Genomic DNA, 15,299 nt, shown 5'->3' on the forward strand with positions numbered 1-15,299 from the left:
CGCACCTCTCGTAAATAGGCTGCAGACACTTCCGCGATATAAAAAGTTATTCCACCGAGTTCGTGAAATCAGAGTTAAATAAAAAGCGTTGTAAAATCTTTCAGTTCATCCTATTTTCTATTTCTTCTCGCCATTTCTCTCATAAACGTCAACTAAACTGCCGCGTAGATATATCTTCGTCTTACTTAATCACCCGTGTTCTTTTAGCAATTTGTAGAAGAAGCGTAGAAGCCACGAACGTATCAAATTTCGCGGTACGATCATAAATTATATCGAATCGACGCAATGGGGTTAAATGTCCCATGCGGTGATGCAGTCTTATTACTTGGAAGTTGACGCATTTACTATACCGTCCGATATCTCTCTAACCGCTTTTGACGATATTAGTGAAAATCAATTTCATTGCTAACTGATCGCCAGCAGAAATATCGCGTCGAGGCTGCTTCAAATAGTCGTTAATGTGTTCGCAGAGATAATGCACGTGTTCCAATTTACGAATACAGGATTGAAAGGTATGAGCTGTTAGGTCGAGGAGAAGGAAAAGGATCTCTCGAGACTCTGTAGAGTCTTCACAGGTGGACGGTTGGAGTTTTTAAATCGAATAAGCCACAAATGGAGTGATGGTGGCTACCACTACCATTCGTCAATAGATTCCTTTCGCGAAAGCTATCTAAGAGCATCCCTGGTTCTGTGTACACCGCGAAACCGTCGTTTTCACCTTATCTATGGCAGAGCCCAGTAATATTAGAAATAGTATCATGGCGACTACCTCCAACACTCGCCAACGGATGGATTCCTTTTCCGAAGCTATCTAAGAGCGTCCCTGGTTCAATATATACCGCGAAACCGTCGTTTTAACCTTATCTAAGGTAAAACCCGCTAGGAAGCCTTAACGACGAGTCCTTTAACGGGACGAGGACAAAACAGAAACCTTTAATAGTCCCTGCTGTCTAGTCAAAGTCAAGAGACTTCTTCCATCGCCACAGTATATATTTTACAAATAGTAATATTATAACATTACAAATAGTAATATTATGACATTATAAATAGTAATATTATAATATTATAAACAGTATGGTGGCGACCACCTCCAACAATCGCCAACGGATGAATTCCATCCCCGAGAGCTATCTAAAACCGTCCCTCTTTCAATATATACCGCGAAACCGTCGTTTTAACCTTATCTAAGGTAAAACCCGCTATTTAGCCTTACCGACGAGTCCACTAGCAAGCCCAGGATAAACACTCCCCTTTTCCCTACTCCTGGCTGCTAAACCAAATTCACTAGACTTCTTAAAAGCACCCCACAGTGTTTTACAAAAATCTTTATTGTAAGGTGAATAACAGTAACAGTAATTTTATAATTAAAATATAATTACACTACAGTATCTTTTCGATAAAAATATAGCTTATACTATCAATCTAAAATATAAGGCTGCACTTGCAATCGAAATTAGGAATGAAGATGAAAATTAATATTTTATAAAACATATATAAAATTGAGATTATAATTAAGTCAAACAATAATGTCCACAGTCAAGTACCAAATAGATTCGAGCCTAGTTCTTCGTGTGTTAACAAAGATGCGAGTCGATAACAATGCGAGGTTTCTGTGTGAATTCGAGACTGTAATTGAAACCGAACGCCCGGAACTTACAATTAGAAGGAGCCCATTCTCCGATCTCTGTTCCCAGAGTCCTGGTCCGTGACTTATGTGCGAACGCTCCCCGACATTAGCCATCGAATCTCTTATCGGCGAATAAAATTCACGGTCGCCGTGCGCGCGCGCCTTGAAATATTTATCACCGATGCGGCCGGACCCGCGAACACCGGCGTTTCACGGAAACTGGTAAAACTGGTAACCGTACGTTTGCTTGGCCGGGAAAACTGTCAGAAATTGATGATGGGAAAGCCGCGAGAATTTATAAAGTTACCGGATCGGAACGGCGACACCGTTCGCGAGGCGATGATGAAGGTCTCGATCGCGCGAGGAATTCGACAAATTTCAAGAGAACAGTCCTCTCGATGACCGGATCATCGGGGGATTACGTTACCAAAGGGTTCTCCACGAGATTTGTAACACCGTCCGAAGATAGCTTTGAATCGTCGATGCCGCCGCAACGATAGCATGAACGACCGTCGAATGTTAAATTATTTAAATGCCTGTAGGTGCCAAGCTTCATTCTCATATTTATTGGTATTGCCCGGTCGACACCTTAATGCCACACGGTCCACCGGAGGCGATGCCTGCCATTCAGGCATCGGTCACATATTTCGACTGTCCAGCCTCCTGGCGCGACCTTGCATAGAATCAGCAGGGGCTCCGAGCGATTAACGTCCCTCTCGTAGCTGTAAACAGGGTTATATCTGTCAGCTCGGACGTCGTTTGTTAGAGCGACGCCAGGAAATAGTCGAAATCACGTCGCAACTCGCCGTTAAAAGGCATCCGAACGCCGCGATCCCATAATGGCTGTTGCTCTTCGATCCCTGAACGATCAACAATGTTTTACGGCGGAAAAATTCTAAAGAGTAGAAAATTGCATGTTAAAGGCAATTTGAGATTGATGATGTCTCGATCCACCAAATTGCATAGCGGATTGGGATCTCCGGGCATCGTCAAGCTTCTTCAAGCATCGTCAAGCTTCTTTAAGCATTTTCAAGCATCTTCCGCCATCTTCAAGCATCTGCAAGAATCATCAAGCTTCTTGTAACATCGTCAATCATCGTCAAGCACCTTTAAGCATCTTCAAGCTTCTACATGCATCTACAAGCATCACGAAGCTTTTTGTAACTTTATCAAGCTTGTGAAGTATCATCAAACTTCTTCAAACATCTTCAAACATCTGCAAGAATCATCAAGCTTCTTGTAACATCGTCAATCATCGTCAAGCGCCTTTAAGCATCTTCAAGCTTCTACATGCATCTACAAGCATCATGAAGCTTCTTGCAACTTCTTCAAGCTTCTTCAAGTATCATCAAGCTTCTTCAAGTATCATTAAGCTTCTTCAAGTATTATCGAGTTTGTTCAAGTATCATCGAGTTTGTTCAAGTATCATCAAGCTTCTTCAAACATTTTCAAGCATCTTCCGTCATCTTCAAGCATCTGCAAGTATCATCAAGCTTCTTGTAACATCGTCAACCATCGTCAAGCACCTTTAAGCATCTTCAAGCTTCTACATGCATCTACAAGCATCATGAAACTTCTTGCAACTTCTTCAAGCTTCTTCAAATATCATCAAGCTTCTTCAAGTATCATCGAGTTTGTTGAAGTATCATCAAGCCTCTTCAAACATTTTCAAGCATCTTCCGTCATCTTCAAGCATCTGCAAGAATCATCAAGCTTCTTGTAACATCGTCAATCATCGTCAAGCACCTTCAAGCATTTTCAAGCTTCTACATTTCACATTTTATTATTATTATTATTTTTTATTATCGTGGCATTTACGTAACGAGTTCCACAATACGCGACGGCGCTCCGGAATCGCAGAGGATCGAAAACGTCGGCGGGCGTCCGCGTGCGCGCGCGCGCGGCCCTGATCGTGACATTAAACAGTGTACGGGAGTCGATGGCGATTGCGAATCGGTGGCGGATGAGAAGATACCGGTTCCTTAAACAGAGGCCGCGCGATAGGATAATACTTTCCCGTTTATCAAGATTTAAGCGGTTGACGAGGTTACCGCGCTCGCGCTGTTTCAATGCCTGAAAATGGTTAAAACGAGTTATTCCGGAAAATGCCGTTCCGCGGTGAATTTTTAAGGGACCCCCTCGCAGCCTTCGCTGCCATTCTTCGCCGGCCCAACGCAGCTTCCTAAAGGGAACCGGTTAATGGAAACACACACACACACACACGTGAACCCGCATGCAAGACAAAACCAGCAACGCGATCATCGCCGATCAATGTTCGTCACGTGACGATGGCACACCCTTCGAGGGGGACACAGAATCTACATCCTTCGATGGTAAATTCATGAACAGCCGGATTACATTAACCGAAAATTTATGTCTCCTTGCCGTCGCCTTGCGAAAAAGCCTGTCGATTTTTATTATTGCTCAATCGAACAATAAATTTCGGTAAATGTACCAGCGAGAAGATTTACCGAGGATGCTGTCGTATAGGGTATGTGGTAAGCGTTCGATTAACGAGCGTAAATCAAACCGTGTTGCGCGACGCTAAGGAGATTAAAATTATCTAACGCGTTTAGGCGACTGAGCTAAATTAGTTTATTCTTTGAATAAACTTATCGATTTCCAGCACATATTGATTAGAATTTATGTTACGAGTTCTTTGCTGTTATATTACCATTATTATTACATTCTTGTTCTATTATAATTATTCTAGGTACTATATTATCATTATTATTATCATATTCTTATTCTGTCTATTATAATATTATTATTATATTCTTATTCTATCTATTATATTATTATTATTATTATTATTATTATTTTCTTATTATTACCATATTCTTTATTTCATCTCTACCACGCAAATTCCATGGTGAACGAAACGCCATCCATTGGCCTACTTTGCCATCCAGTATGGTACGATTGTTGTTTACGGAGAAAGCTCGCGGCGAGGCTCGTAGACCATCATTTTTCCCTGCAGGAGACACGCGCGTCCGCTACCGCGCACGGCACGTGGTCACGAAAAGAGAAAATGTCATCGAGCCTATTTGCATGTTTATCGATCCAAGGTCAGGGATCTTTTGATCGTACAGATCCATCGTAGACCCACTGTTAATTGCTCGAAAGCAGTTTGTTGGTAGCAGTACGTTCCCTGCGAACAATTCCTTCTCGGGCCAATTTGAATACAATAAGCCTTTGAAATATGCGCACGATATGCATAAAGGATTAATTTCTCTGTCTACCATTGCTATTGTTCGGCGAGAGGGGACAACGTCAGCTTGACACGAAGTGGCCGATTTAGGAGAAATTAATAATTTTTAGTTAAAGAGATTTTCCTAGATGAAAATGTAGAAGATAGTTGACTCAGTCTAAAATGCTCGTTTTTGTTTTAAATAAGAGCTTTAACTGAAATAACTAAATATGTATAATAAGAGCCTTAACTTTAATAACTGAATATATATAATAATTGTAATAACAATAATAGCTATAGTAACTAAATATATATAATAATTATAATAACTATGATAACAATAATAACTATAACAATTAAGTATATATAATAATTATAATAACTATAACAGCTATAACAAGTAAACAAGGTTTATTCTCGTGCAGCGAAAGTGTCACGGCGAACAGAGTTCTCGTACCGAAAGGGTTAAACTTAACGAGACTCCCGCCATCGATTAGCATGCCAATGATCAGCTCCTTCCTCCGACTATGCCACGATCGTGAACTGCATCCTGATGGCGCGTCCACGTGACTCCAACCATCGCTGCGCCACTTATTAATAACAATTTCATATATTTATTCTCTCACGGTGAATTCAACTTACGTCTAAGAATAGACGATTATGGTTGCTCCGCGCACGACTCCGCGAACACATTAATTCCATTATATTTTTACGGTGCCGCGTCTTTCCCTCGAGCGAGCGCACACGGCGCGACAATTTGCATATACAACAGCTGCATCGGCCTGTTGCATCCGTTGCTGACCCAGACCCGAGTAACATCGTTGCTCCTCGATGTCTCCGGGAAAGGAATCCACTCGTACTTCGATAGCTCGATGATTCATTGGTCTGCTGAAACGACCGAGATGGATTCCGTGTTTCCCGAGACCGTGTTAGTTTTATTTGCACGGGGGAAGTGTCGCGGGGACGAGCTTCGAAGTAAACGATAGGTTACGCGACGATCTACTTCTACTTCGTTGCATTAGCTCGCCTCCTAATGCATTGACGATGGCGTGAATAATTATTGTCAATGTTCCGACCCGGAATTATTAACCAGTTTGCAATCCGAATTTGATTTCAATTTCGTTACCAGCAGCTCCCGACGCTTTTAAGTATTTCATTTCATATTTATTTTAACTAAAAGGTAATTGAAATTTATACAAATAAATCGGGACTTTAGTGTCCCGATTGTCCAGATTTTATTTCGATTTAATAGAGACGATTGACAGTCATATTTATTTTTAACTAAAATTAGATTATGCAGGAAATGTTCGCCACGAGTCTGACTCGTAGCTATAGCGCAAAGGGGTTAATCGTCGAACCATACAGTCGATGCTCTGTAACGCGCCCCATGACAGAGGGGAAGCGTAAAATTTGTATTAGGTTGGAAACTATGAAACGGGCGTCGCAGCTGAACAAGAAGCTATACAAAGCGCCCGTTTCATAGTTTCCAATCTAACAAAGTTGAATGAACGAATTTTGATTAAAATTTATTAAACAATGTGCCACGTATAATACGCTATTTCTATGCTCCTCGACAGAAAGTACTAAATTATCATTATTACCAAAATCTGCCACTTTAGGTAATTAAGTAACCGTTTTTACGATCTCAACATTAACGTCGCTCTGGTTATAGATCGAATAATCAAGATTCTACAGTAAACGCCGCGGTTTAAAAACTGGTGTCGGACATCGCGAAAACGGGATTCCACGATTCGCGCGATGTAAACGGTACCTCGCGTCTATTTTTATTATTAAAATTAACGCCGTCGTGACACGCGTTTGACGTTGTCCAGTTATTTCAGACGGGAGGAACAACAGCCCGAGAGAGAGGGAGAGAGAGAGCAGTTCGTTCTAAGACCGGTTTCATTAGGCTCCGAAATTATTCGCGGGTATAGTTCGCGAGTACCGGTCGAACGAATTCGGTCGATGGTACGCGCTACTACTATTTAACATTTTAACGATCGGCTTTCATCCCCGCCACGCTCGCCGCTCCCGCCGATTGTTAATTACGGATTAAACGGCGTGTTCAGCGGCGACGCTCGAGGAATTCGCCAACTGGAAACACGAAATTCATGTCACAATCAAAATTAGAAACGAAAATTTTGTACGACCAGTCGATACAGTGTTAATAATTTTAATAAGAGGACCAGACTATTTTTGTTTCCTGTATTCTCTTTATTTATCTTCGTTTCTATACTTTGATTACAAAATATTAATTTAATTACAGATACAACAGAATATTAGGTATTAACTTTAAAATAAATAATATTCATACTTGGTAAAAGCGACTTTTCCCAATTCCCACGAAACGTCTATTATTATTAGCAATAAGTATATTATAAAATTATTTATTTATTTATCTAAACGGACTAAATGTACCAAATATTGCAATCAAATTCAGAAAAATAGTTTACTATTTAAAAGTTTCTTTTAACAAAGAAATGTCTTTCCCTCTTACAAAAATAGCACTGTTAAAAATATTATCGTTGGTATTATGCTACGAACAAGACACACTTGCTCGTGTAAATAATAATTTACGAGGCAATTAATAATTAACAACGAGGCAATAATTCTTGAGCATGTATTATTTTCAATTCATGTATAACAGATAAAGATATTTTTAAATGAACGCAGACACAGTTGAGGATATTTAATATATAAATAATATTAATAATTACAACAACAGTGATAAATAAAGATAGCAATGATACAATAATAATTCCCATAAAAACCGTAATAATAATAATAAAATTAATTACAATTAATATACACGAAGGAAAAGAATCAACTCTGTACCATTACGCAATAATAAAATAAATCAATGTAAAAGTCACTGTCGCGTCTGACCCTGTTATAATTAATTTTGAAGCTCGAGCTTAGCCATATAAAGCTCGCGCGTTAAAAAGACATAGCAAGCATGTAAAAAGATTTGTCGCGCAGACAGCGATGTAGCGACGTTCCGGGTCCAATCCTTCCGTTCCGACGAAGCGACCGCCTAAAGCTGCCCGTCTCGTGCAGACACCACCGAGCCAAAAAGAACTGCATTTTTCTGCGGAAGACAGTTTGACCGCGTCGACGCGATGCCAGTTTCGCGCACGGCTTCCCATCTTTTTGCGGCGCGCCATATATAATTGCGCTTCGTCGAGATCACTCCGCGCGATAATTGCCCGGAGATTATAAGCTGTCGCTTGAATCCAATAAATTGTCTGTCAAAGGCGGCTTTGCGAGGGTCTCTTCGAAATTGCGAAACAGTTGAGGGATTGCAAAGGTGACGCGGAATTGCAAAGGTGAACCGGGCGGAGCGTTTCTTCACGCTTCCGTAAAATCGCGCCTCGTTTTTCGGAAATCCGCGTGGTTGGTCGAACCGCGAAATTTTGTAAAATTGCGAAAGAGTTGAGGAATTGCGAAGGTCTCTTCGAAATTGCGAAATAGTAGAGGAATTGCAAAGGTCTCTTCGAAATTGCGAAAGAGTTGAGGAATTGCAAAGGTCTCTTCGAAATTTCGAAAGAGTTGAGGAATTGCAAAGGTCTCTTCGAAATTTCGAAAGAGTTGAGGAATTGCAAAGGTCTCTTCGAAATTGCGAAAGAGTTGCGGAATTGCAAAGGTCTCTTCGAAATTGCGAAAGAGTTGCGGAATTGCAAAGGTCTCTTCGAAATTGCGAAAGAGTTGAGGAATTGCAAAGGTCTCTTCGAAATTGCGAAGAAGACGCGGAATTGCAAAGGTGAACCGGGCAGAGCGTTCCTTCACGCTTCCGTAAAATCGCGTCTCGTTTTTCGAAAATCCGCGCGGTTGGTCGAACCGCGAAGTTCTGTAAAAAGCTGACGAGATTTTCCGCTTTGTGTTCGCAGAGTGCAAGGTCGCTGGCTTCGTGAGCAACACCGGCCAGGTGGAGCGAGTGCCGTACGTTTTCCTGCCGCAGCGAGGCCAGATAATCTACCCGCACGCGGAGATACGCTTCGAGGGTGAGTTTCCTCGATTTTCGATCAATAAATTACCTTCATTAAATTGCTTTCGTTAAATTGCCTTTATTAAATCTCTCGATCGCCACGGTCGCCAAACAAAGCGATAGCTTCTACCACTATCACGCGGCGACGTATTTTTCATATTTCATATTTGCTTTCGTTAAATCGTTTTCGTTGAATTGCTTTCATTCAATTATTCGATCGCCACGCTTGCGAAACAAAGCGACAGCTTGTTACCACTGTCACGCGGCGACGTATTTTTCCTGTTTGACATTTCTCGATGCCCAAAAGGTGTGACGACCCCGGTCTGCGGGATCACCGGCGCCCAACAATTAGGCCGGGCAGGATGGTCGGAGCTGCGAAACCTCTCCGACGCCGAGCCACCCTTCAGGCTGTATCGTGACGAAGGCAGGACGTTTCTGCAGGTTGGTAACACTCTCTGGCCGGTATTAAATAAATAAGTTATCAGGCTGTCGAGACGGGTGAGATCATAATTTACGAGGAAGGGAAGGGGCAGGCCACGCGAGAGAAGCGAAAAAGGAAGCCGAGAAACCGCGCGCCGCGGTCCTTTATGGCTGCTACCAGAAGTGTCGAACACAGTCTGGACCAGTCCGGTCCAGTTATGCTCAAAATCAACGCTGCCATAATTGGAATTAACGAAACTGTTGCCCTCTTTCTCCTCTGTAACTCGTTCAATGTTATAGACGTTCCTTCGAAATTCCACTTTTCCGCGAGACTTCGTTAATTTTTATGTAAACAGAATTCTTTAAATTAATTCTTGTTCCATAAGAAGGTGATACGCCGTTTCTGTTCTCGTGAGAAATTAATTTGTCCTTTCTGAAATTAGTCGACGACGTGCACGGCTCGCGAAGAACAAATTTTCAAACGCAAGAAAAAGCGCTAAAAGTCTCCCTTTGAACGCGGCATCCGGTAACAGTACCATTCCCGATAATCCTAAAAACGTTGATATAAGGCCTCGATAAATGCCCCTCGGGGAACACCGTTCGAAAAAGAATCGTGGAAATAGACTGCGCCGCCGTAAACACGGCGTGTAAAATTTAATGTCACAATTTCACCGGTCGGCTTGGACCGGTTGAATCGTTTTACGCGAAACGAATGGTCGCAGCTGGATACAAAAGATGTGGACGGACTCGTCTACGAACGGTCACCCCTCGTTCTCGTTGTTCTCGTTTGTTAATCGGGCTGCGACTCTAACCCTTTTAGTGGCGACCAAAAGAGTCCTGTTTACCTGAAATGTAAAAAATTCGTTCGATAAAGTATCGCAAAGGAATTGCAAGAATATTTGTCGAACCTGATAATTACCAAATTCTAAAAGGGGAAGAGGGATAAGAAATGAAATTGTTATTTAGTAAAAATATTAGATATATTTTGTTTTAAATATATCTTTTCTAAGAGGGTTAACCCCTTGCCGAACTTGAACGAGTTAGACTCGCGATTTTTTTTTAAAGACAATAAAAGAAACAAAAGATTGTCTGATCCTATTATTAAGAATATTAAGGACAAATAAGTGCTAATTAACGCAACGTGAAAGGAGTCATAGCGCAAGGGGTTGAACGTTCGAGTAGACGTGTGTACACAATAAACATAAAATTCCTTTCTCTTTCAAGAAATCAGTGAAAAAATTATAGCAATTGTAAAGAAAATATTACGGTGACGACTCTAATTGCAAACGACATATTGTTCCAGTGGATCGGCGAGGCTGGTCTGAAAGAGGCTGCCGAGGGCCGCGTGGTCACGGCGAAGCTGGTCTGCAGAGACGCGTCCGCGAAATCGAAGTACACCGGCGTGTTCACGCCTTGCGTGGCCTTCAGAGTAGCCGGCTCGCCCTCCAAAAGCAGTAAGCCTTTATTCTTCGTCGTAAGCATTTAATTGTCAATTTTGCTGGAACGGTCCTTTCACTGTCGCAACTTCCAGGCGTCCGCGAAGTGATGTTCTCCTCGTCGTCGCAGCTGTCGCAGGGGCTCTCCACCACGGAGTACACAGCCATCGGTCTCTCGTCCGTGATCTTGGCCCTGATCTACGTGGCGAGCGTTTCCCTCTATCTCCACAGCAAGAAAACCAAGAGGAAGATCGTCGAAGAGCCGGAAATAAGCATCACGCATGGCCGCGAGCCAAGCGGATTGGTCAAGAGCAACCCGTTGCTGGCAGCGTCCCGACACTTCGAGAGCGACACCAATAGCGGTCTCACGGAAAGCGATCTCGGCGACGATCTGCCGATTAGCGACGGCGAACAAGGCTTTGAAAATGTACGCCGGACGATTATGCTTGTTTTTATTATTAACTTATAAAAACTGATACGTTTGCGAGTTGAATTTTTAACTTAGGAAAGCGTAGACAAGTCTTTAGCAAATTGTAGAATAATGTTCGATTTATTCCCATTTTTAATTTACTTAAATTATTAGGCCGTATTCAAATACATAAGTCGTCCTTATCGTAATTAATTTTCTTTCAGTGAACAATAATAACATAACAGTAATAAAAGAAGGAAAAACAAAATTGTTTAAAACGATAAATAAATTGCTTCGGTGGCTGAGAGTTGACATTCGACCGCAAAGGGTTAATATAAGTACAATAACTTACAATCGAGTTAGAGAAGTATCGCTTCTTATAATCGTAGATAACGTCAGCCGTCATTCACCCTCACTGCGTCTACCTGGAACAATCAGAGATCTGTTTTGCATCCGGCTCCGGGTCCGGATCGATTCTAGGTGAAAAATTGCCGGAGGAAGATGTTCGCGTGGTCGAAACCGCGGACAGTGCCCACCAACAAGACAGCCCCGTGTTACCAGGCGCCCAGAGGAGAAAGCTGTACTTCAACCCTGCCTACTTCGACAAACAACTGTTGCTGGTAAGCTGCGTGCCGAGTCCCATAGCGACGAAAATTCGTTTAGTGTAATGTTAAAATTCATTTAGTGTAATGTTAAAATTAGTTTAATAACGTTAAAATTGGTTTAGTGTATTATCAAGTGTTTTCGCAGGCTCCTCCACCGGCAGCGATCGAGTTTCTCTTGAAGATCCGAGAAGTGATATCCATCGCGAAGCACAAGATGGCCGCCAAGAGATTTGTTCCCACCCTTATCGGTGAGTCGAGCGTTTCTGGGTTTTTAAATAAACTCTGAGTAATTCTTCTTACTAGGAATTGTAAATTTTTTTAAAGAATCTTTTAGAACAAAAGGATTGTAATGTAATTTCAACTTGCTAAAATTATTGGAGAAAGACTCTAAATGGTTTCTGTTTCGTGAAATTGATACACAAAATGTTACCGATTGGATTTATTAAAATCCATCAAACACCGAGCATCGTTCGATCATCCCTATCTCCAATTTTCTTAAAAAAATACCTTGCCACTAACATGTCTAACAACACAGGTATACCGGAGGAAGAGTCCAGTTCCGATCGATGCGACTCGGCAGCGAGAAGTCGTCAACTGTCGTCTTCGAGCCCGTTCCAGGGTTCTCTGGCCAAGTCGCGAAAATCGCAACGATGCACCGGGTGTCCAGGATGCACCGAGCCGTTCTCGAACACGCCTGTCCCAGCCAAAGTGGATCAACCAAGTCCGGGCGAGAGCAAGGTCCGAGCGTGGCTGGAGGACGTGAACGCGCCCCAGCGTCGCTGGCGGGAGAACGACGACGGCCGGCGAGCCTTCCAGGAGAACATCGCCACCTTTGCGAACAGCCTAGCATATTTAAAAGAGCTGGCGAAACGCGACGATCTCGACGTGAACGCGGCCAACTTTACCGGAAAGCATCCGTCCTCTTGGAAGGAGAATCTAGCGATGACAAAGAACCTGCAGAATGGAACAAGAAGCGAGATCCTCGAGAGCGACGATCGCCACAGTCTTTCCATGCGTTCCGCGAAATCGATGTTCGAAGAGGTCCGTTGGTGCGCCCAAAGAGGCCGGGACGTCACCGACGGACCCAACGGCGACGAGGCAGTGAACGCGAAAGTGAGGAAAGCGATCGAGAACTCGTTCATCAAACAGATGGAGGAGAACGCTGTGGTCGAGGAGGAGACACCGGAGAGCCGACCGAAGCAAGAAGAGAACGACGAGATCCGAACCGAAATCAAACACGCGAAGACTGAGACGGGGGATAGCTCGTCGCGTGGCCAAGCGAAGAAGTTCAAAGGAAATTCGTGTCCGACGAAGAAAGAGCTACCGGATATGATCAATGAGCTACCTAATCGAACGAACACGGCGAAACGTATCATGGACGCTGTGATCCGTGAGATGGTCGACGCTAAAGTGCTGGAGCATCACTCGCGGTCGGAGAACGCGATGGATTACGAGGTGGACAGTCTCGAACGGTCCAAGTGCAGCAGGAAATCTTCGACTTCGCCGGAGTCCACCGATCACTCGAGTCCCGCTTTGTCCACCGCGTTGCCGATGGACGAAGAGCTAACGATGCAGAATGCGGTGATCGACACGAAAACCGGCGAGATGATGACCATGACCATGAAGATGCCCGCGTTGAACAAGGACGTGCTGGAGAGAAATTACTACAACAGTCTGCCGGAGCTGATCTCCTCGCAAAGGTACGAGAGCTATTCTTTGGTGAGCGAGGTGTACGTGAACGACGGCTACGACAGCCCGGCATGCAGCGACGAGTCCGGGCCGGAGATCCAATACGAGCCGGAGAACCCCGGTCATCTGACCATCAAAGTGCAGGACTCGCCGGAGAACTATGCGAAGCAAGACGAATCGGAGTACGAGCCCGACACGCTGGACCGCAAGCCGATGAAGTTGAAGATCAACGACGACGTGAACTACGAGAGGGAGGTTCCGAGCGAGGTTTACGTGGACTCGCTCGAGAGGCCGGCACAAATACTATTGAAAAGCAAAGGCAGCTTTCGCGATCAAGACTCGACGCGGAACGAGAATTGCTTGCAGCGTGGCTACGGCAGCCTCCGCGAGATCTACGAGGCCAGGTTGAAATCGAATCTGGCGGACGGCATCGCGAACGATTGCGTCGAGCTGAATGGCCAGCCGGGAAACGGCGCAGCCTGGAAGAGGAACAAATACTTGACACCCGATACCAGGCAGGCGAAACGGCAGCGTCAACCGAGCAACCACCCTGACGTGGTGCCGTTGCCACCCACGGAGGAACTGTACCAACATCCGAAGCCTCTGCGATGCGTCAAAGACGCGAACCACGCCCTGAACTCGTCTCTGTCAAAAAACGGCTGGGACAGGAGTCCTGCCGAAGCGGGTGACCCTACGGCCAGCAACGGTGCTCCTGTCCTCAGCAACGATTCCTTCGTAGGGACTGTCGACTCTTGTGACTGCAAGCTTGTCGCTGAAGAACCGACCACGACGCAACGCGGCCACGTAAATGTCGAGACCAACTTGTTGGCGGAAATGTCGAAGAAGAGGAAGAAGAAGATAAGGAGATTCGATCAAGATACGATGCAGAGCAACTGCGTCACCGGGAACTGTAGTCACCGAGCACCGGTGTGTTGGAACAGTGCGTCGGTGGAGAAGAAGAAATTCCCAGACCATTGTCATCTTCATAAGTCTGTCTCGAGGAGCAGACCGATCGAAGAGACCCGCGAGGAGACGCCGAAGAGACGCGAATGCTTGCCGTGTTGCTCGCGGAAGCACTCGAACGAGTTTTGCAGAAACCACGAGTCCGCGAACTTTGTAAACCGCGCGCACGCCGACGATCGTCGACCACGGATAAGGGTCGAAGACAGTGGCTATCTGAGCAGCACGGACAGCAACAGCTCGCAGAAACAATTGCTGAGACACGAAGCGAGCAGCGTCTCGGAGACGGACGAGACCGAATCCGTTTGCGACGGAGCCAGCGAGAGCGGCGCCGAGAGCGTGGGAACCGACAGCGTGTTCTTCGGCAACTTTCGCCGATTGTCCGAGTTCTCCGGCTTCGCGAAGAGCCTCGACTCGGGCATGGAAATCGAGCCGAGGATCGCGGCCTTGCAGCCGTTCGCTGCGAGAAGCGAATATTCGGGTTTCGAGAGGACGAATTTCAGCACGAGCGACAGCGAGACCGAGAGCTTTGTAACCGTTCTTCCGCCCCGCGATGCGACCACTGACCCTATCTAGATGTAGTAATTGCTCGAGATTTGCGATAGAGATTGTAAATATCTACGTGCGTAATCTTTTCGATGCACTTATTCTACCCGTTACGGTTTCCCGGCTTCGACATTTTGATGCTATTCACTGTAAGCTCTATTTAAGCTACATTTTCCGCCTTCTTTCTCTATTAACACGTTGAGTGCCACGCGATTATACATATAAGGAAATCCCCGTCAGGCCACGCGCGCTGGCATCGTGGTACTCTCACTCGCGCACTAGTTGCAAATTAAAATTTACTCAATGCATTAAATCCATTAAAATTTTCTAAAAAAATACAATTAATAATAGAATCCAGTATTAGATCAAAACTAGGTGGACTTTATATAAATTTTAGATAACAACTTAAGACAATGTAAATTTTTTAGTTTA

General features: G+C 44.3%; 1 protein-coding gene across 1 annotated transcript; it reads left to right on the forward strand.

Moving 5' to 3' along the window:
• Positions 1-3,860: 3,860 nt before the first annotated feature.
• Positions 3,861-14,897, forward strand: LOC144478306 (uncharacterized). The gene is made up of 8 exons (XM_078196074.1): positions 3,861-3,960; positions 8,705-8,818; positions 9,110-9,243; positions 10,526-10,676; positions 10,754-11,085; positions 11,457-11,687; positions 11,818-11,920; positions 12,208-14,897. Exons 1-8 carry the CDS (start codon positions 3,861-3,863, stop codon positions 14,895-14,897), a joined length of 3,855 nt encoding a protein of 1,284 aa, XP_078052200.1.
• Positions 14,898-15,299: the final 402 nt, after the last annotated feature.

This window comes from Augochlora pura, chromosome 2, assembly GCF_028453695.1.
Source record: "Augochlora pura isolate Apur16 chromosome 2, APUR_v2.2.1, whole genome shotgun sequence".
Taxonomy (NCBI): Eukaryota; Metazoa; Arthropoda; class Insecta; order Hymenoptera; family Halictidae; genus Augochlora; species Augochlora pura.

Excerpts from the sequence above, each read along its gene's own strand:
- LOC144478306 (XM_078196074.1), top strand. The coding sequence starts at position 3,861 with ATGCAAGACAAAACCAGCAACGCGATCATCGCCGATCAATGTTCGTCA. Across the intron at positions 9,244-10,525 it reads AAGGCAGGACGTTTCTGCAG|TGGATCGGCGAGGCTGGTCT; the intron begins GTTGGTAACACT and ends ATATTGTTCCAG. Across the intron at positions 11,086-11,456 it reads GCGAACAAGGCTTTGAAAAT|ATAACGTCAGCCGTCATTCA; the intron begins GTACGCCGGACG and ends TTATAATCGTAG.